Source organism: Salvelinus fontinalis, chromosome 1 (genome assembly GCF_029448725.1).
Source record: "Salvelinus fontinalis isolate EN_2023a chromosome 1, ASM2944872v1, whole genome shotgun sequence".
NCBI lineage: Eukaryota > Metazoa > Chordata > Actinopteri > Salmoniformes > Salmonidae > Salvelinus > Salvelinus fontinalis.
Window position 1 is genome coordinate 53,942,615 of NC_074665.1, and position 22,360 is coordinate 53,964,974.

The following is a 22,360-nucleotide window of genomic DNA, read 5'->3' on the forward strand; positions in this document are numbered from 1 at the left end:
AACAGTTGTTGGGCACAGTTTGTCACCATTATAGTGCAATTATAATGTGTAGTGGCTTTGCTGGCTTTCAACAACAAATATTTTTGAGTTTGTCCCACCAAGATTTACATCACCACTGCTAGTAAGAAGTGATGTCGTAAATTGCTAAATGTTATAACATTTTGTGACCCGTGTCTTTTAACCAAAATATCACAGATGAGACTAATGTTCAGCTGCTGAAGCGTGCACTCCAAATATTGAAAAACAACCTAGCTTGTGAATAACAGTGTAAATAGCAAAGGCTCACTTTAGTAGACTTTTGAGTAAACTAGACCAACTTTTATGACTGTGCGCAGCACTTCAAAAAATGTATCTTCACTTCAACCACAGTTCACACAGCTCCCCACCAGGCAGTCTTGATGCGCAGTGCGTGAGGTGGGATACATAGGATTCGTAGGTCTTGGTGTGATTAGCTACCAGCTATGAAACAAAAAGACATAAACACTTACAAAAAAAGCTACTGCAGAATTGATTTATAAAGGTGTTCATACTTGACCTATTTTATTCGCAAATACGAGTGAAATGCTTGCACTGTGGAACCCTGGCTAACCTCCAATGTGGCTGGAGAAAGACATTTTACATGCCAATTCCAAAATCTATCCTACATTTGCGGTGTGGCAGGTGTTCTTTTTTTGGCCCTGGATTAGTTGGTGTAGCACTCACGATCGACTGGTTGGTGACCACTGCCCTAGAGTCTTGACGCACTGATGCTTCAATCTAAGTAACATACAAACAAAATCCCCATCAAAATCCACCAGTTCCAGCTAGAGATATCTGTTATTTTGCATTGGCTGCGTTTTATTCCACTGCATCCGCCTATAGTCGCCATTCCGCATCTGCGGTGGTTTGTGGCATAGCTACAGCTCTGTTTGTTAGGTCAGGAGACATCCCGAAAATTGGTCTTTTCTCAAAAACGTCTGTATCATCAGAACAGTTTGACCACATATGACCATTCTATAGAAAGGGGAGACTCTCACGAACATGATGGTGTTTGCTTGAGGCAGACCCGTTACTTGAAACGCATTCCTTGTGACTACCTCATGAAGCTGGTTGAGAGAATGCCAGGAGTGTGCAAATGTGTCAAGGCAAAGGGGGATACTTTGAAGAATCTCAAATATAAAATATATGTTGATTTGTTTAACAAAACCACATGTGTTATTTCATAATTTTGCGGTCTTCACTATTATTCTAAAACGTAGAAAAATTTAAAAAATCGAAAAATCTTTGAATGTGTAGGTGTGTGTAATATATATAAACTCAGCAAAAAAAAGAAACGTCCTTTCATTGTCAACTGCGTTTATTTTCAGCAAACTTATTTAACACGTGTAAATATTTGTATGAACAAAAAGGGACATTTCTTTTTTTTCCTGAGTTTATGTAGAAACACATTGAATAAATCATAAGGAATAAGGTTTTGAAGTGTCTTTCATATATCAAGGCGATAAGCTCAGGATATATATAACTCAGCAAAAAAAGAAATGTCCCTTTTTCACGACCCTGTCTTTCAAAGACAATTAGTAAAAATCCAAATGACTTCACAGATCTTCATTGTAAGGGTTTAAACACTGTTTCCCATGCTTGTTCAATGAACCATAAACAATTAATTAACATGCACCTGTGGAACAGTCGTTAAGAGATTAACAGCTTACAAACGGTAGGCAATTAAGGTCACAGTTATGAAAACTTAGGACACTAAAGAGGCCTTTCTACTGACTCTGAAGAACACTAAAAGAAAGATGCCCAGGGTCCCTGCTCATCTGCGTGAACTTGCCTTAGGCATGCTGCAAGGAGGCATGAGGACTGCAGACGTGGCCAGGGCAATAAATTGCAATGTCCGTACTGTGAGCGTACTAAGACACCGCTACTGGGAGACAGGACGGACAGCTGATCGTTCTCACAGTGGCACACTACGTGTAACAACATCAGCACAGGATCGGTACATCCGAACATCACACCTGCTGGACAGGTACAGGATGGCATCAACAACTGCCCGACTTACACCAGGAATGCACAATCCCTCCATCAGTGCTCAGACTGTCCGCAATGGGCTGAGAGAGGCTTGACTGAGGGCTTGTAGGCAACAAAGTTGCTGGACCAGACAGGACTGGCAAAAAGTGCTCTTCACTGACGAGTCGAGGTTTTGTCTCACCAGGGGTGATGATCGGATTCGCGTTTATCGCCGAAGGAATGAGCGTTACACAGAAGCCTATACACTGGAGTGGGATTGATTTGGAGGTGGAGGGTCCGTCATGGTCTGTGGCGGTGTGTCACAGTATCATCGCACTGAGCTTGTTGTCATTGCAGGCAATCTCAACGCTGTGGGTTGTAGGGAAGACATCCTCCTCCCTCACGTGGTACCCTTCCTGCAGGCTCATCCTGACATGACCCTCCATCATGACAATGCCACCAGCCATACTGTTTGTTCTGGAGTGATTTCCTGCTAGACAGGAATGTCAGTGTTCTGCCATGGCCAGAGAAGAGCCCGGATCTCAATCCCATTGAGCACGTTTGGGACCTGTTGGATCGGAGGGTGAGGGCTAGGGCCATTCCCCCCAGAAATGTCCGGGAACTTGCAGGTGCCTTGGTGGATGAGTGGGGTAACATCTCACAGCAAGAAATGGCAAATCTGGTGCAGTCCATGAGGAGATTCACTGTAGTACTTAATCCAGCTGGTGTCCACACCAGATACTGACTGTTACTTTTGATTTTGACCCCCCCCCCCCCCCCCTTTGTTCAGGGACACACTATTCCATTTCTGTTAGTCACATGTCTGTGGAACTTGTTCAGTTTGTCTCAGTTATTGAATCTTGTTATGTTCATAGAAGTATTTACACATGTTAAGTTTGCTGAAAATAAATGCAGTTGACAGTGCGAGGACGTAACTTTTTTACTGCGTTTATTAAAGTAGTAAAGGCCTAATTCAATATTTGATCAAATCATTTAAAAACAATTTTTTTATACTTAAATTGATCCTTAAATTCATAATCAAATATCCATATTATCCATGGTATGACCTTAAAACAATTCCAAATGTCAGTTTAGACTTTTAAGAATTAATAAGTGCATCAATGACGTTTTCCCCACAGTGACCATACAATAAGTACAGTGCCTTCAGAAAGCATTCACACCCCTTGCCTTTTCCACATTTTGTTGTGTTACAAAGTGGGATTGAAATGGATTTAATTGTTATTTTTTTTGTCAATGATCTACACAAAGTACTCTGTCAAAGAAGAACAATTCTAACATCTGCTTTTTCCTGAAGTCCACGATCATCTCCTTTGTTTTGTTGATGTTGAGTGAGAGGTTATTTTCCTGACACCATACCCCAAGAGCTCTCACCTCCTCCCTGTAGGCCGTCTCGTTGTTGTTAATCAAGCCTACCACTGTAGTGTCTTCTGCAAACTTGATGATTGAGTTGGAGGCGTGCATGGCCACGCAGTCATGGGTGAACAGGGAGTACAGGAAGGGGCTAAGCACGCACCCTTGTGGGGCCCCAGTGTTGGGGATCAGCGGGGTGGAGATGTTGTTTCCTACCTTCACCACCTGGAGGTGGCCCGTCAGGAAGTCCATGACCCAATTGCACAGGGTGGGGTTGAGACCCAGGGCCTCAAGCTTAATGATGAGCTTGGAGGGTACTATGGTGTTGAATGCTGAGCTATAGTCAATGAACAGCGTTCTTACATAGGTAGTTCTCTTGTCCAGATGGGATTGTGCAGTGTGATGGCGATTGCATCGTCTGTGGACCTATTGGGGCGGGAAGCAAATTGAAGAGGGTCTAGGGTGACAGGTAAGGTGGAGGTGATATGATCCTTGACTAGTCTCTCAAAGCACTTCATGATGACAAGTGAGTGCTATGGGGCGATTAGTTCAGTTATCTTTGCATTCTTGGGTACAGGGACAATGGTGGCCGTCTTGAAGCATGTGGGGACAGCAGACTGGGATAGGGAGAGATTGAATATGTCCGTAAACACACTAGCCAGCTGGTCTGGGCATTCTCTGAGGACGCAGCAAGGGTTGCCGTCTAGGCTGGCAGCTTGTGAGGGTTTTACTCACGTCGGCCACGGAGAAGGAGAGCCCACAGTCCTTGGTAGCGGGCTGTGTCGGTGGCACTATATTATCCTCATAGCGGGCAAAAAAGGTGTTTAGTTTGTCTGGAAGCAAGGTCAGGGTTCTGTGCAGGCCAGTTCATCTCGACAAACCTTTTCTGTGTGGACTTCACGGGGCGTTGTAATGCTGAAACAGGAAAGGGCCTTCCCCAAACTGTTGCCACAATGTTGGAAGCATGGAGTCGTCTAGAATGTCATTTTATGCTGTAGCGTCAAGATTTCCCTTCACTGGAACTAAGGGGCCTAGCCCGAACCATGAAAAACAGCCCCAGACCATTATTCCTCCTCCACTAAACTTTACAGCTGGCACTATGAATTCGGGCAGGTAGCGGTCTCCTGGCATCCGCCAAACCCAGATACTTCAGATTGTGAAGCGTAATGCATCACTCCAGGGAATGCGTTTCCACTGCTCCAGAGTCCAATGGCGGCGAGCTTTACACCACTCCAGCCGATGCTTGGCATTGCACGTGGTGATGTTAGGCTTGTGTGAGGCTGCTCAGCCATGGAAATCCTTTTCATGAAGCACCCGACAAACAGTTCATGTGCTGACTTTGCTTTCAGAGGCAGTTTGGAACTCGTTAGTGAGTGTTGCATCCGAGGACATGAATTTTACGCTCTTCAGCACTTGGCGGTCCTGTTTTGTGAACTTGTGTGGCCTACCTCTTCGCGGCTGAGCCGTTGTTGCCCCTAGACTTTCCACTTCACAATAACAGCACTTACAGTTGACCGGTGCAGTTCTAGCAGGGCAGAAATTTGACAAAATGACTAGTTGGTGTAATCCTATGATGGTGCCGCGTTGAATGTCACTGAGCCCTTGTTTGTTGATGGGGTTTGAAAGGCTGTGTAGTCGATTTTTATACACAAATAACCAAATCCACTAATTTGAAGTGGTGTCCACATACTTTTGTATATATTGTGTAGCTACCGCAATTACCTCATACCCCAGCACATTGACTCGGTACTGTTACTCCCTGTATATAGCCATGATATTTTTACGACTAATTGTTATGTGAAATGGCCCCGCTTAATGTCAAAATTGTCATTTTTGTTCAAATGTTTTGCGCTTGTAATGCATCATAATGCATCTTTGAAAAACAACTATGACATACCTAATGAATAATACACGGCTTTGGTGAAACCCCCCTGTGTATTTGGAACTTTTGGAAATGAATCTTATCCTCCCTGTGCCAGCCCTACAATCTTTACAGACTTAGCGAGTGTGCTAAAACATAAGTGATTCATGCCTTTTGCGGAGAGTGAATAATTCCCCCAGGTTCTTTTTATAGAGAGAAAATCTGTAAGTTCAATCAGAATCTTAATAACCAAACAATGTAGCCTAAATCCACTCATCCACTCATTTTTTGTTGAAGTTCCCCCGTAACCCACTCTGTTCTTTAGAATAGAGAACCCCAAATGCATAATATGAGAGCACCCAGCATATAAGGTCATGGTTTGCATCAGAGTTTATAACAATATGCAGTATTCAATGCTATATAATAGTTCCTCACCTAACTATTTCCCATATAGAACCTGCCCATTGGTGCGGTCTGTGTTGGCTCACTCAAACTCACATACATCTCCAAGGTAAGAGATCTGCTAATGAATTTGCACATCATTGATTTGATACTTTCTCGATAGGTGCTTGTTGAAAAAGGGATATTAATATACACTGAGTAAACCAAACATTAAGAACATCTTCCTAATATTGAGTTGCACCCCCCCCCCCCCCCCAAGACACAAACCAATGTGCCTGGCATCTGATAACCCTTTAACCTGGCTTCTTCCCTTCATCTACACTGATTTGAAGTGGATTTAACATCAGGAAGGGATCATAGTATTCACTTGGTCACTCTGTCATGGAAAGAACAGGTGTTCTAAATGTTTTAAATACTCTGTGTACGTTCACTGTGAGCAATCGTTAATTGTGGTTTTTGTACTTCTCTTGCCTTGTAGGTCAGCGACGCCACTAAGCAAAGACCAAAGGCGGAGTTTTGCTTTGGTAAGATTGTTTTGAGAATAACTATTCTCTTTCCTCTGCTCAATTCATATGGAAATGTTTGCAACTTGGCTGGGCTTTTTATGACCTTTTCAGTATTTATGAACCATAGCCACAGATACTGTATACAGAGTTCTGTAAACTTAGTTCTAGATTTAGAAGGTTAGTGGACATCTAAACTGTAGTGGACATCCCCATACTGTATTTATTTATCTTGCTCCTTTGCACCCCAGTATCTCTACTTGCACATTCATCTTCTACACATCTATAATTCCAGTGTTTAATTGCTATATTGTAATTACTTCGCCACCATGGCCTATTTAATGCCTTACCTCCCTTATCCTACCTCATTTGCACATACTGTATATAGACTTTTTCTACTGTATTATTGACTGTTTATTCCATGTGTAACTCTGTTTTGTTGTATGTGTCAAACTGCTTTGCTTTATCTTGGCCAGGTCGCAGTTGCAAATGAGAACTTGTTCTCAACTAGTCTACCTGGTTAAATAAAGGTGAAATAAAAAAAGTTTAAAATAAAGTCTATATGGCCATGGGCTCTTTTTCCCAAGTTGTGTGAGCTGAATTGGCCAAATGATGAAGTCATATGAGGGTAGCTGAGTCCATGTTTCTGTCCAGCAATACATTAATATATTTTCAGGAGTGACAATGACCATCTGTCTGCCCTGACAGATGCCACTATGTACACAAGGCTAGAGTGTTTAGATTAACTTGAACCTGAGGGAGGAATGCATACTTGCCCTTCTCTCACCTCTTTCACCTCTGCTTGCTTTCCCCTTGACATGCTAAGGACATCCCTGCTTAGCTTCAACAGAGGCATGCAGGGTAGCAGCTGACCAGGGTACTTACTGTATATGGTCCCTTCTTGCCCTCTTGGTTTATCTGGTTCAGAATGGTGTGTGTGTGTGTGTGTCAGCATTTAAAGCCGATTTTATGGTCATTCCGGCATCTGCATTGGCCGTACAGCATTTACTGCGATGCGGCCTCCCTAGAAGTCAGGGCATTCATACTACTTGTGCTTTGCGGTGCAGAGCTGTTGTCACGGATGTGATTTTGTGTTTATTCAGGACGTACAGCCCCACCTACCGTCAACCAATCATGTCAGTGTGCAGCTATACAGAGCCCTCCGTATTGCTAAAACATTTGGGAGGTGCACAGCCATGCAGTACAGAGCTTGATTTGGCCTTCACAAGCCTCCGGATGTTCCGCGGTTGCGTCGCACCCTCTGTACGGAGCCTCAGGACCGTATTGCCACATCAGGCATAAATTGGCTTTTAGGCTTGGGTGGTATACCTTATAGCGGCATATTTGGAAATAGCCACTGTATGTTTTTTTTCAATATTGTCAATACCGTTAACTATTTATTTTGACGTTTTTTTAACACATTTGAATATTTGTAACTACTTTTTAACCTCTTAAATGTGAAGTCCCACGTTTGGGGGACCTGCGTGGTTCTGGTACCGGTTCCGACCAACATCTTTGCTTATAAATTGATCTGTGGACACCATAGATCGAAATGAGCGATAGCCCTGGTTCCCAACGGACACAGTAGTGTAATTTCTTTTAGCCCGTGTGACGTAAGATGTGAGATCTGAAACCACTTGTATCTGGGATGTCCCTCCTACCATTTAATTTGCTCTTCCGACTTTCCATCAACTCTTGGCTGAACTCGCCACTGACAAAGCACATGCGTGCAATCCTTACATTGTAGTGCAGTAGGAGAGAGTGGTTTCATCACTGTAGCACATTCAGAGATTGATATATAGCCATTCATCTAAAATAATTCCGACTTTAAACCCCAAAAAAAGCACCTTTTTAGAAGGACAATATTAATGAGATGAAAGGCGAGTTCCTAGCAAGTTCAGGAAGACGGGGCAGACGTTTTGATCAAGAGAGAAAATATGCAATGTTTCTCTAACACTAAACATACAAATATGTATTTACAGTTATAAGGAAGGTGAAATCTTAGTAATTTGATGACACTATATTTATAAAGCATACAAGTCCGTTCAAGCCTTGTTCGTACAGTTTTGTTGAATAGGATATGCATCATAAAATATTTCATATTATACTTGAACTTGTGTCCTGAAAAGTGACTACACCTCAGCAGTTAACTTTTTTTTTTTACCAGAAAGATGAGATTTTAACCTTTTTATTTGAGTATGCAGCATTACTAGTTATTGTTGTTTATGGCCATCTCATGTTAAACAATAACTTTTTGGGGGTTACGTAGATTTACGTAAATAACTGCAGTCCTCTTGTGCAATACGTTAGGAGATACATTTTTCAATTTAAAGCTTACCGGTTGTCCCCAGTTAGGTGATGATTGTTAAAAAGCACACAACGACGAGAGAGCCTTGTGAGTCACTCACTGTTGTGCAGCACACGCCAGGGGATTTAGTTACAGTATGGAACTCACAACTAAATGTTTGCCAGCTAAATATTTTTTAACTATTAAGTTAAGTCTGAAATGTGCTAAATGCTTTGCAATAGGGCATTTGGTTCGATCATTTAGTAGCTAGTTGACTGTCTAGCGAAGGGGTTAGCTTCTTCCAAAATCAAGCTTCACTTGGTAACAGCAGAGAATCCCCTCCTGGATTATAATGTTTGTTTTGTGCATGCAACAAACTGTGAGTATAACAATTTGTTTTATTATTTGTATAGCTTTATAAGCTGGCATATATGTCCTTAAAATAGGTCAGTGGATCAGTGGGGTTTGAAAATAGTGCACCTTGTGTTGAGTTCCGGTATTTCCGAATATCCTGAGGTGGCACAAGGTTGGTATGACAATCTGGAAGTCCCCCCCCGTCCCCCCATCGTCCTCAATTGGAGGAAACACTACGTTTACTGTCCCTGTTTGGGTTTTGATAGGATGCTGGCATCCTAATCGAACCCATTCTAGATAGTCTGGGGCATTTTTAAAACCGCTGTTTGCGTGTTTTGTTGATTTCGACTATAATTACCACCGCGCCTCCCTACTGCACATGTGTTAATGGGTGTTTTCATTGAAAGCTGTTTGAGAAACGCAGTCATACTTCCCAGATGGACTTACAATAAAATGAGAGTCAGAGTGGCAAGTTCATGTCTGTGTGTTTGTGGCTCTGATGCTGCTGTGTGACTCAACCACACGATTGCAGCTGTGAGTCAGATCTTAGACGACCTCTCCCAGCTTGTTATTCACTTATATTGATAACCCCCACCACCTTTTTTACACACCTCTTCAGCCAGACTGTGTTGGTACAGCTTAAAGTGGGGTAAATTGTTTGTGGTAACATGGTATACACACCCCTGTCAGATGATACCATTTTAGTTTCATTTTTAGCACATTTAGATTAATTGCCTGATCTTATTTTTTTCCCATGGTCTACTTGTTTCAGTATGTTTAACGAAATGCCCATGCCATGTCTGCCTGTTACTGATTCTCTCCCACTCATTGAATCACTCATTTATTCCACAGCATTAATGTTCAATCAATGGTGATGATCTCTCTGCTTTCAGTTTCTATCACTGTGGGATTTGTGTGGACATAACAACTGGTGATGTGACTTGTGAGCAGGACTCTGAAGTGCAACCATTTTATTGTCAAATATTTTGCTGTGCCAGATAATTTTTGTAATGATTAGGCTTCGCTGTACTGCTGTTTCTGAGTGCCCTAGAGCACAGATTCGTAACCATGGTGGTTGCACCATTACTACAGAGAGCCACTTGTCTCAAAAGTTGTCACCCATATTACCGGCATAAAGTTTTTTTCCTTCTATTGCGCGTTGGCGCTGGTCTGGGTGCATCTCTGTTGGCATTTTACATTATTAAACGGTCGCAGGCTGCTCCAAAACCACTTGCGGGCCATTAACACCTTGTCAGTTATGTTATCTCTAGTCCAGCAGATGAAATAATTGTTCCATTTTTTTATGATGCAAGTATCAAGCTTGGTACACTAATACAAGATACCTTAAGGAACATTTTTAAGATTGGAGGCAGTCTGGGAAGCCTGTCAGTCAACCGGATTTCCTGTTGGAAGAAAATAGGGTAAAACATAGAGAAAGAGGCGAAGTTAGAGGATAATAAGAGCCCAAAATCTGTCTTCTCCAGCAGGTGCTGTTTTTTTCTTATTTCTTTGCTCACCAAGCAAGGAGTTTTTGTATTGGTGGTCAATGAGTGTCGAATTTGGATAAAACATTTTATGGCTTATTTGCTACGTGTGGCTTATTTGATCGAATAGAAGTTTTGTAATGCCTAGGTTGTTATGAGTGTACTGATTTAACTTTGAGAAAAAACACTATCGGAATTGTGCCTTTTGTTCACACGCGTGTAGCCCTCTCATTGGCCCACCTGATCTTGCCTCCACCCGACTGTTTTCCATTTTTGAAGAAATGTATTTTCATTGTTAGAGCGGCCACTAGAGTATCTGGTCAATATAATGGGTAATCTGTGGGTAAAATCATTCCAAACAATATTGAAATTAATTTTACAGTTGTATCTAGGCTTGTGCGGTATCCAGATTGTCATACACTACATATTCAAAAGTATGTGAACACCCCTTCAAATTAGTGGATTCGGCTATTTCAGCCGAACCAGTTGCTGACACGTAAAAAAGTTAGCAACCAGCCATGCATTCTCCATAGACAAACATAAAATGGGTTTCTATGGCCAAGCAGCTGCACACAAGCCTAAAATCATCATGTGCAATTACAAGTGTCGGCTGGAGTGGCGTAAAGCTCTCTGCCATTGGACTCTGGAGCAGTAGAAATGTGTTCTCTGGAGTGATGAATCACGCTGAGAGAGTGAGAGACTTAATGATGATGATGATGGTGTTGGAGTTGTGCTTGGCCACGCAGTCATGGGTGCACATGGAGTACAGGAGGGGACTTAGCACGCACCCCTGAGGGGCCCCCGTGTTGATGATCAGCATGGCATAGGTGTTGTTGTCTACCCTTACAAACTGGGGGTGGAGGGAGGTCTTTAGTACTGGGGTCCTTAGCTTAGTGATGCACTTTGTTGGCACTGATGTTGAACGCTGAGCTGTAGTCAATGAACAACATTCTCACATAGCTGTTCCTTTTGTCCAGGTGCGAAAGGGCAGTGTGGAGTGCGATTGAGATTGTGTCATCGGTGGATCTGTTGGGGCGGTATGCGAATTGGAGTGGGTCTAGGGTTTCCGGGATGATGGTGTTGATGACCAGCTTTTTAAAGCATTTCATGGCTACCGACATGAGTGCTACGGGCAGTAGCCATTTAGACAGGTTACCTTTGCTTTCTTGGGCACATGGACTATGGTGGTCTGCTTTAAACTTGTAGGTATTACAGACTCAGTCAGGGAGAGGTTGAAAATGTTGGTGAAGACTCTTGCCAGTTGGTCCGTGCATGCTCTGAGTACATGTCCTGGTAATCCGTCTGACCCCGTGGCCTTGTGAATGTTGAACTGTTTAAAGATCTTTCTCACATCGGCTACGGAGAGCGTGATCACAGAGTCGTCCGGAAGAGCTGGTGCTCTAAAAGGCATTTAGCCCGTCTGGTAGGCTCGGCTATAATGTAATTTAACACATTGATCAGAAGGGGAGAAGGTGAAGAGTAGAGGAAGTTAGGGATTAAATAATTACGAGAGAACGATGTATGGAGACAGGAGTGCTCTCTGTGCCAGAATCAAGAATTGACCTAAAACCCCTTTGTGATTGACAAGTGCGTGTGTGATTTGTGATGGCCTCGAGCCCTTTTTTGTTAACATTAGGTATGAACGGTCATTACAGCGGGGATGGGTAGGGCTGCTGATGACTTTTTCCACTCTCATATAATGGACCCAATGCTCCTGCTATGCCTCGTCTTATTAGTAACAGCAGACAATCCACTCTTCCCTCTCAACCAAGCTCTTATTAAGCTACAGTGTTTTATCTTGTTAAACAAACATTTTCATGTCAACTTTTGATTTGGGTCACTCACTATTGTCTTCCTTCTCTTTCTTGGCCTTTCCCTTCCTCTTTCTCAGTCATCAATGCTGGCATGAGGAAATTCTTCCTCCAGGCCAATGATCAGCAGGACCTGGTGGAATGGGTGAATGCTCTCAACAAGGCCACCAAAATCACTGTGAGTCTCACTCAATTCTGCACGGTCTTCTATTACTAAGGACCTGAAGACCCTGCCTCGTCCTCTTTAGAAAACAATGATTTCCTGTTCGTTACTGAATATTTCCTTAAAGTGAGTAAAATCTCAAGGTTTCACTTGTATGTGAGTCAGAGAGTGACTCAGGAGGGTGTATTCTTGGTAGAGACCTTTCTGCCCTTGAGTTGGGGGAGCTGTGCAGTACTCCCACTCTACTCTTGGAATCCCTCCAACCTCAAAAAGGGGCTAGGAACAGGAGCGGATGTCTGCGGAAGTAATTAACCAACATACACAGAAATATGGTTGTCCTAAGGTGTTATCCCCCTGAAACAGTCACAGAATTGAGGTCTACTGTACATGTTATGAATGCTTGTCACACTGTTTTCTCTTGCAGGTGCCAAAGTCATGTAATGCCCAACAGAATGTGGAGAACCAGAAAGCTCTTCTGGACATCCTGGGACCAAAGAAGCAGGTCTCCTACAGGACTGACATCATTGGGGGAGTTCCCATCATCACCCAGACGCAGGTAGCCAAGGCTAGCCGCCCTACCTATCCCTAACCCTAGCTAGATGCATGTCAATAGAGTTCAGTTGATAGTTTGAGCATCTGCAGTCTTTCTTTAGGGGACTATCCAAATAAAGTGGGACTGAATGTGCCATAATGACTTATGTCTACCCCCATAACTCAGCATCACTAGATATAGCCTTACCTAGTCAGCCTCTTATTAAGTTGTAAATTAACTGAGATGTTGTGGATGTAAATCACCTATGGTGTATTTCCCTCCAACAGCAGGAAGGGGGCGAGGGCCAGGAGGGTTCGGAGCGCGATTTGCTGCGGAGGTCGTACAGCCAGCTGCCATACTTTCTGGGAAGGCCGACCCAGGACCGGGCGGTCATCAAGTCTGGCTACTGTGTGAAGCAGGGAGCTGTGGTGAGTGTAGTGGGGTACAGTGAGGGGCTCTGAGTTTGGGGTATTTTATGTTAAAGTATGAGGCCATGAGTATGAGGAAGTAAATTGCTATTTTCTTTTCCCCAGATGAGAAATTGGAAAAGGAGATATTTCTTACTGGAGGATAACACCATGAGTTACTTCAAATCAGATCTGGTAAGCAATTTTCATTAACGCTGGAAAGCATACCAGAATGACTTTTTACTCACACTGGGTTTGTCCGCTCCACCTCAAGTCCCTGGAATCTTATGCCATTTCTACACATGTCCTAGCATGCCACTGTCTCTGTGCCCTACCCCCCACACACACACACCACAAAGCACTTCCATGCTTGCCCCTATTTTGCACCAGCATGTGTCTATTTGGCATCAACAGTGGACAGTCTTTCTCCCTTGTCTTCCAAATATACTGTATCAATAAGGTCTTGAAAGTTGGTTTTATACGACAAAGAGGATTCCCAAAGATTGTGGAGCAAGTGTCATAAGGATATAGCACACGTTATAGCACTATGTTATACATTTTGGGCTCTTAAAATGTTATTTTTCATTTTCTTGAACCACTCCCCCTCTCTCTTCAGGAGAAGGAGCCTCTGAGAATGATTCCATTGAAGGAGGTCCACAAAGTTCAGGAGTGCAAACAGAGGTACTGCACAACTCAACATTGTCATGGTAAAACGTAGACTCTACATCCACCTACATTTAGCATGTAGCCAACTTTGATTTTGATCACTGTTGGCTTTGTATTTCCAGTGACATCATGATGAGGGATAATCTCTTTGAGGTTGTCACCACTTCTAGGACTTTTTACATCCAGGTGAGAAGAGACCAAACATCTTTTTACCAACACACTATTACATAATGTCTAAATCAGGGATGGGCAACTTTGGTGGGGCTGGCGGCCACAAAAAATCTGAACTAATGATGAGGGGCTGGAGGGGCCGCTGGCGTACCATCCGGGGGGACCCACAGCCATACACTGGCTGAAATCAGTAGATGATAGGACATTGACAAGTTGTAAATACAACAACTACTGATATTTTATCATACAAAAATTGAGACATGTATGGTCTGTTTACATATATTTTAAAGGCTATTTATACAGAAAATGTGTATAAAACCTGTATAAACTGTATTTATGATTATATGACAATGTTTTAGGTTGACAATAATTATATTACGCAATTTCTGAGATCTCCTGCATAAATAAAATCAGGATTATGCCTGTACAGCCATTCATTCCAATTAGACTGGTTTGATATTCTCCCTAACTAATATGTCTGCCATTTTCACCCGATTCTGGAACTTTGAGGGTTTATGACATAGCCCCTCTGGTAATTTAATAGAATCTCTATGGTCGCCCCCCTTTGGGCCAATTGAGATATCACGTGTGCCCTAGTACATTTCTGTTAATCACGATAGCTCGTGCCTTGGGCCAATCAAGTGTATTTTTGTAAATGCTGGCTCTATGGTAAGACGCATAATTTACCCGTTTCATCAGAATCGGTCCAGTGCTGTCTGAGATATCACGTACAGCAGCCGGTCCACAGTCCCCTCCCCGATTTCACCTTGGGGGACAATTATCAGTTTTACAGCTAATTTCCTGCAATTTTACATATTTTAACATGTTAATATAATATCTGAGTGAGAGTGACTTTTAAAATCATTGGGGCCCCACCGGTCAGTAATTCGACCATGATTACTACAAGTTTATATAGCTAGCTAGACTAATTTACCAATCCCGCCCAAAAGATTTGCTGACATGGGCTAATTGAGTGATAATGAATCGTGTTCTAAAAGCAGCTCTTCAGTGGTCACTAGCTGGCACAGCCACAAAGTCATACAATCTGATTTTAAACCTAACCTTAACCACACTGCTAACCCTAATGCTTAACTTTAAATTAAGACCAAAAAGCTCATTTTTGTTCATGAATTTTTACAATATAGGTAATTCTGATTTAGCAGAAGGCCTATCTAAGGGGATATCGCTCACTTCTGCCTCCAGGACAAGACTTGTGACAAATGTCAACCTGTGACTGACATAACACATAAACAAACGCTGATGCACAACCACATTTCAAATTCGCACCTTGTGTATTCTACTATTGTAACTCAACCGTAAATTGAGAACCCCAAGAATGTTTTGAAATATATTTTTGGGAAATTGATCCACGGGCTGGCAGCCAGTTGCCAATCCCTGGTGTAGATTAATGTCAAGAATTTTACCCCTTCAGTGTATTTCTTTCCCTCATCCTTGACTTTCCCCACTTTACTATTTGCCCCTTATCCCCACACCCTTCCTCCATCCTCCTGCCTCATTCTCCCGTCTCCTCTTTCTTTGCAGGCTGACAGTCCAGAGGAGATGCACAGCTGGATCAAGGCTGTCTCTGGTGCCATCGTAGCCCAGCGGGGACCTGGGAGATCTGCAGCCACAGTATGTAACCACCCAGCAGGCCACTGTGGTTATAGGGCTACTGCATGCGCTGTCACTTCTGGCCAGTCTCCTGTCTGTCTGGTCCTTAGTAGCAACACAAACTGATCTGATCTCCATTTGTTTCACACGTTCATGGCAGCCCAAGCCAAGAGAGATGGCTCAGACACACACCACACACACACAAACAGTGAGGATGCAGGGAGGAGTGAAAAGTATGTCGCATTCTGTACTGACTGCAGAGGGTAGAGTTTGGCATCCTCACCCAGGTCCCCCTCCTACTGTAGGTATTTGCCCTCTTTGTGACAGTGGCATTGCATAGGCAATCGCCACATCAGGGTTTCCGTTAGAAAAATGTGGCACCGGACATTTGACCGGCAGCAGTTTAATTTACTGGACATTTGAGAAATGTACCAGACCCATATCCATTGGGTGCATAACCTGATAAGGGCGTCCACCCACTGTGCTCAAAATGACAGATCACATTTAGATTATGGTAATTCTTCTTAACAGAACATGCAAGTCAAGGATGCAACGACAAATTCTGATGTGCGTTTGAAGATGTTAGCGTAACTGTCCACGTGTACTTTTCCTCAGCCAACAAGACGAGTAACGAACAGCAACATCACTAGTCTATGTCAATCTACTATCCCCCGTAGTAGAAAAGTGTACCTATTCTATTGTTCAGCTTGTCGTTCTGTGCGAGGAAGAAATAGCGTATTCCAAACAGACTCTGGGACAGTTGTGGGAGGATACATTACAATTTCATACGCACCTTGTGCCAGTAGCCTAGAATACATCAAAAACATTTTAAAAAGCAATGAGGCTGATGCAACAGAGCAGACCGTTTAGCATAAAATGTTGATCAACTATTATTTATTCACATTATAGGCGCAGCAATGTGCACAATGCGGTAGACTACTTGCTGATGTTCGTTGCATAATATAGTTAGCAGTAAAACACTGTAGTCAAAAGTGCACTGCACATGCGAGCGATTTCATGAGACTGAGATGAAAATATCTGTCAGAAAAAGGGGAGGTCTGTTTTCAAACAATGAAGTATAGGTAAAAAAAAAATAAAATGCATACTGTTTCCAGATCATTGCATAGTGGTGTGTGACGCGCTGAAGCTTGCCTACCGTTATATGCACTTGAATGGTGAATGGGAAGTGAGCTTCAATTATCAGTTGAGAAATAAAAATATCAGCTCTTTTTAAATGGTGGCAATCAAAGCAGTTAACACACAATTTTATTAAGAATTGTTTCACAGTGATTAGGCTTATAAAAGCTCATTTCACTCCAGGAGTTGTAGCAGCAGCTCTCGCACTGTCAGAGATTTTTCACTTAAACTAGGCTCTGTATATTTATGCTGTGCCAATTTAATTCCACAAAGTTATGCAAATGAACCCATCGACCGATAAGCATGGCATCGACTGGTATTTCCATTAATGGATAGGCTAGAAAGCATTTTGCAATGGGATTTTTCTTATTCTCCCGGACAGTTGGCTGGCGCCAATTTTATTTATCAGCTTTTAATTTTTTTTATCGGCCAAAAGCAGGCTATTACCGACTAACGGAAACCCTGCTCCACATGTATACTTCTCTTTCTACCACTCCCTCTCTTCCCCCTGTACTGTGGGCTAGGCTGGCCCTCCCCAGCCTGCTCTAATCCAGCTGTCCACTGTGTTGTTGCAGATGCGGCAGGCCAGACGGCTGTCAAACCCCTGTATACAGAGGTATACGGCCCGAATCGGGGAGTGCAGCACGTATGTCAGCTCCTGTACCCCAAAGTGCCTTCTATATACTGTTGGTTTTCACTCACTTTTTGTTTTTTTATGTCATGGTGTGGACTGGAGAGTCACCCATCTGCCTCCCTAAAAACCAAACTGTACATGTCCCTCCCTGTGCAGGCTTTAACCCCTCCATCCCGCTGCCCATTCCATAACTCCAACTCAAAGTCCTCCTCTCCTCTACCTCTGCTTTTTTGCTTTTCCTGTCTTCCTCTTCATGCTCTATGTCAGCCCTGGGGTTAGTCCCATAAACTCATTCCCTTGACTTACTGTATCTTAACCTCCCTGGACCTCTGCAGCTAGTCACTACCTCCCATTCACTCCCACTTCCACACCCCACTCACTTCCACTTCTTGCTATTGATAGGCCCTGTTGTCACCATTGTTGAAGAGGACAAAACTTTTTAAACATCCCTCTAACTTTGAAACCCTTACCACACACACACACACACACACACACACACACACACACACACACACACACACACACACACACACACACACACACACACACACACACACACACACACACACACAACTAATGCCTCTCTGGTACAGTGATGAAAGCTGTTGCACGACCTGTTTCCTGTCTCTGTCCTGTCATGTCACTTCATATGTCTCTAACTCTCCTTGTCTTTCTTTCTCTCTCTGCAGTCTCCTGCAGCTGTGTACCTGTCTTAGATGTCTCACATCCTGCCTGTCTCTAGTTCTACCTCCTGTCCGCTGCCTGTATGTGTGTTTACTCTCTCAAACTGTTGACTTGCATAACCCAGTTAACTTCTCATTTTCTAAGCCAAGACAACTTGAAGTCTGAATTAATGTTGTCTTTGGGAACTAAAACCTAGTCTTCTTAACATCAATAACAGTTTAGCTGTTGGTGTGTTTTGTGTTCTGCATGTTTGTATGATGACGACTTCTGTATAAGCACATGTACTCTGAAGCTCTTAAACTAACCGCCCTGGCATACTTGAAGAATCACTCAGCCCTTTGTTTACTCACATATAAGCCGTTGCGGTGTAGGTGTTTCCGTTGCATGGTCTGCTTCAAGTCATGCACATATGTTTTGGCAAATGTTCTGTGCCCGGCTGCATGTTTGAATGCATGATACAGAATTATGATGACTTTGGTGATGCTTTACACAACATAGATTTGTGAGAAAATATATTTTTGAATAGCCAGCAAAGGCAATCGGGAGTTATTTAAGTATCCATCACTAACTCTTTTCGCTGGGTAAATGGATTGGGTAAGTAGGTGCTACTGCGTATGTTCCCTCCCAATAACAACACCAACTGGTCACTGACATGTTTTTCTTTTTTACTTACTTTATTCCCCACCCCCTCTTGTTTTGTTTTTTACAGAGATTGAAATCTGACAGTGAAATACTAACTTTAAAAAAATGAGCACTACCACTTCTTCTGCTTTTCACTACCACTGCACTCCTCCCTGTACCCGTCACTGCTCTGCTAGCACTTCTACGGTCTGCAACTGCGGCTACCACTACTTCTACTACTACCACTGCTGCTGCATCAGCCGCTACACCAAAAGTCTGGCACTGGCTCTATTCACAACTCACCATGTTTCCCATCTGACTGTGATTCTGTGGGACACACGCCTGCCTCCTCTCTCAGCAGGAGCACTGTGGCCGTTCCTCCCCTTCCACATTCTACCGCAGCCAACCGGGGCCCCCCGTCCCTCGCTCGCCCATATCTGCAGTGCCACCCTACCCAGGGTGCCCTTCTGTCGCGGGCGGTGTACGCTCGGAGCCTTGCGTGGGACAGCGAGCACTTCATGAGCCTCTTGCCGCGACCCAACCACGCCCGACTGTCCCTGCAGGAGACACACCTGTCCAAGTGACCGCCGACACTGCCCTCGAGTCACCATGGAGACGGCGCAGCAGCTTCGAGCCCTACCCACCTGAACCCCCCCTTGACCTGGACGCTGACGACCTGCCGGTCAGCGAAGTCTGACCCATGAACTACCCCCACACTACCCCGTAACCTGGCAGAGGGGGTGGGCTACAGAGGAGAGGCTGTATGACAACAGTGATAATGGGGGAAATGAGAAGAATGCTTTTGAATATCCGAGAGCAGCTGAACAGTGGGCCGCTTGTCTCATCTCCACCAAACTGAACAGAAGTCATTTGGATGGAAATGACAAAAAGCAGGCACTGGATTCCAAGCCAAAGTTAGTCTGTATAATGTGTCTGACTTCCAACCATCTCGACCCCCTGTTTGTGAAGCTGTTAATCTTCCCCAGCTAGTCAACCCTAGTCACATTAGAGTTGGAGGTCACTCAGACAAAGAGACAGGGGGGTTACGTTCTCTCCTTGTTTTCATTGTTTGGCATCTACTCAGTGGTCAAGGCCTGTGGACACTCACATGAAGTCCTGGAATCAGCTGTCCCTGTGGGCTGGGAGGGTGAGATTTACACTGAACTCTACACCAAAGATTATGCGCTATTTGCCATTGTCTCCCACCTGCTTGCTCTCTTCTTATTTATTTAATAGGGTTAATTCAGTTTAGAAAACTTTTTTTTAAATATTTTTTTTATGTTGATTTAAAATATACACACTGAGTGTACGAAACATGAGGAACATCTTCCTGATATTGAGTTTCATCCCCTTTTGCCCTCAAAACAGCCTCAATTTGTCAGTGCATGGAGTCGAAGGTGTCGAAAGTGTTCCACGCGGATTCTAGCCCATGTTGACTCCAATGCTTCCCACAGTTGTCCAGTTGGCTGGATGTCCTTTGGGTGGTGGACCATTCTTGATACACACGGGAAACCCAACAGCGTTGTAGTTCTTACACACTAAAACTGGTGCACCTGGCACCGACCATACTCCATTCAAAGGCACTTCAATCTTTTGTCTTGCCCATTCTCCCTCGGATTGTGTATGTGTGCCATTCAATGTCTCAATTGTCTCAAGGCTTAAACATCCATTCATCTCCACTGATGAAGTCGATTTAACATGTGACATCAATAAGGGATCATAGCTTTTACCTGGATTCACCTGGTCAGTCTGTCATGTAAAGAGCAGGTGTTCCTAATGTTTTGTGCACTCAGTGTATACCTGCAGCTCATGACTATGTGGACTCACACAGATTAATTCAGCAATTTGTGAGGATAATATTTTATACCACTCTGTGCCAAGCAAGCAAGTAAGTGGATATTTTAAAGGTCCAATGCAACATTTATCTCAATATCAAATAATTTCTGGGTAACAATTAAGTACATTACTGTTAAAAAAAAATACGAAAATAGCTTCTTAGCAAAGAGCAATTTCTCAATCAAGATTTTTGCTTGGTCTTTCTGGGAGTGATCTGAGTGAGGGGCATAATTGGAAGACCCTAATGGGAGGGATATGTAACCTGAAAACCATCTGTTCCTGGCAGAGGTTTGAAACTCCTTTTTGTTTGTGGTTTATTCATTTATACCATCACCAGGCAAGCCAAACTCATCCCACCAAAACAAACAACATTTTCAGGCAGTATTTTCAAACAGCTCTTACACAAAAATGGCATTATCTTAATCTTCACAATTTCTAAGTATTATTCCAACCTCATAGTGTGGAAATATATATAAAACACAGAAAAATCATGTTTTTGACTGCAATGCGCCAAGCTATATTATCCAATGACTGAATAGTTGTCAAGTAACATAGAACTAATCAGACCTGTTCATTTCATGCATGCACTGTTGTTTTTATTGAACTAATGTTGTCTTTAGTTATTTACTTGAATTTATAGTGTATGACCAAATTATTCCAACATACATTTTCTTTATCTGACTTTAAAACCTACAACAATCCCACTCTACCCACACTATAGTATCACAGTTAGAAAGTTGTTGGTACACACTGTGGACTGGTACGAGAGGACTGTGCAGTTCTTAACCAAGCCATGTACATTTGCTTAATCCTGCAGGGTATTGTAATGGGGTTTGGATTTGTACCAATAGGACTTCGGTGAGAGAGTGAGTTATGCGACAGAGCGAGGTGGCTTCATTAAGGGACCAAAGTGAAAAGCAATTACTTCTAGGGTAGGGATGGTCATTGTCTTGCAGAGATGTTTAAATTAATACTCCTACTGGCCACCAACATGCTTTACCCCTGACCTCTTCATACCTGTATACTGTACAGTGGCTTTAACCATTTTTCTAGTGACTGGTACCTGATTTGTTAAGTTATGACAAAATTGACACTGACTGCTTTGTTCTGCGTGTGTGAAAACATGGTTTTCTTTGGTGACAGTTTGTCGGGATTGTTTTATTTAGTTATGTTGTAATATAATGTGTTTAGATGTATATTTCCGTTTGAACTTCCCTGTGCCTGTATTGCAAGGTAGTGAAGGTTAACCCAACCATGCTACTCAATTGTCTTTTTTCAATAGATCTCATTAGTGGTTCTGCAAAACCATACAGCTGCTCAAGTGCCTGCATAAATTCTATTAAAAAACAAAGCTTTTCTAATCCATTTTGCCTTGTGTACTAGATTTTAATTGTCGCTATTTATTACGGTGATGACTTGAAAGAAATAAACACTTCGAAAATGCTCGTGTTGATTTGAATTATTGCAATTCCGTTCAACCTAGATGAGCAGTGGCTCATGATCTGCTCATCCAACTTTCCCACTGGCCATTTACACATTTTGAAATAAAATCAAGGACTAAATCCAGATGACCCAGACAATTCTAAGAAATCATAAACCGTGAAATAAACTATGCTAAATACTAAGAAATGGTTCAACCTCTGTTACTCAGCCTAATAGTTAACTGTATGACTACTCTGCCCCCTGGTGGTGAAGTTTTAACATTTTGCTTTCTTCCCAGAATAGAAATGTCACACTACATTTGACTCACTCCTATACAGACTGACCTTTTGTAATAGTCAGTTAGCAGTCAACAATGTTTGGGTGTTCTGTGTGTGATATAAGTTGTGTGTGTGGTTG

The 22,360-nt window shown here is 43.0% G+C and overlaps 1 protein-coding gene across 13 annotated transcripts in view; it reads left to right on the plus strand.

Annotated features, from left to right (window-relative positions):
• Positions 1 to 21,964, plus strand: part of LOC129857767 (pleckstrin homology domain-containing family A member 1-like) — a 31,186-nt gene extending 9,222 nt beyond the window's left edge. For 2 of the 13 annotated variants that reach the window (XM_055926361.1, XM_055926317.1), the window contains exons 3-14: positions 5,673 to 5,729; positions 6,099 to 6,144; positions 12,140 to 12,237; positions 12,647 to 12,778; positions 13,042 to 13,182; positions 13,288 to 13,356; positions 13,778 to 13,842; positions 13,950 to 14,013; positions 15,541 to 15,630; positions 17,322 to 17,392; positions 18,070 to 18,144; positions 19,044 to 19,366. In XM_055926361.1, coding sequence (XP_055782336.1) covers positions 5,673 to 5,729; positions 6,099 to 6,144; positions 12,140 to 12,237; positions 12,647 to 12,778; positions 13,042 to 13,182; positions 13,288 to 13,356; positions 13,778 to 13,842; positions 13,950 to 14,013; positions 15,541 to 15,630; positions 17,322 to 17,392; positions 18,070 to 18,144; positions 19,044 to 19,269 — 1,134 coding nt within the window. In that variant the 3' untranslated portion in view covers positions 19,270 to 19,366. Of the gene's footprint in view, positions 1 to 5,672; positions 5,730 to 6,098; positions 6,145 to 12,139; positions 12,238 to 12,646; positions 12,779 to 13,041; positions 13,183 to 13,287; positions 13,357 to 13,777; positions 13,843 to 13,949; positions 14,014 to 15,540; positions 15,631 to 17,321; positions 17,393 to 18,069; positions 18,659 to 18,773 lie in introns of all 13 variants that reach the window. The other 11 variants (XR_008759942.1, XM_055926326.1, XM_055926375.1 and 8 more) reach the window with 11 other exon arrangements.
• Positions 21,965 to 22,360: the final 396 nt, after the last annotated feature.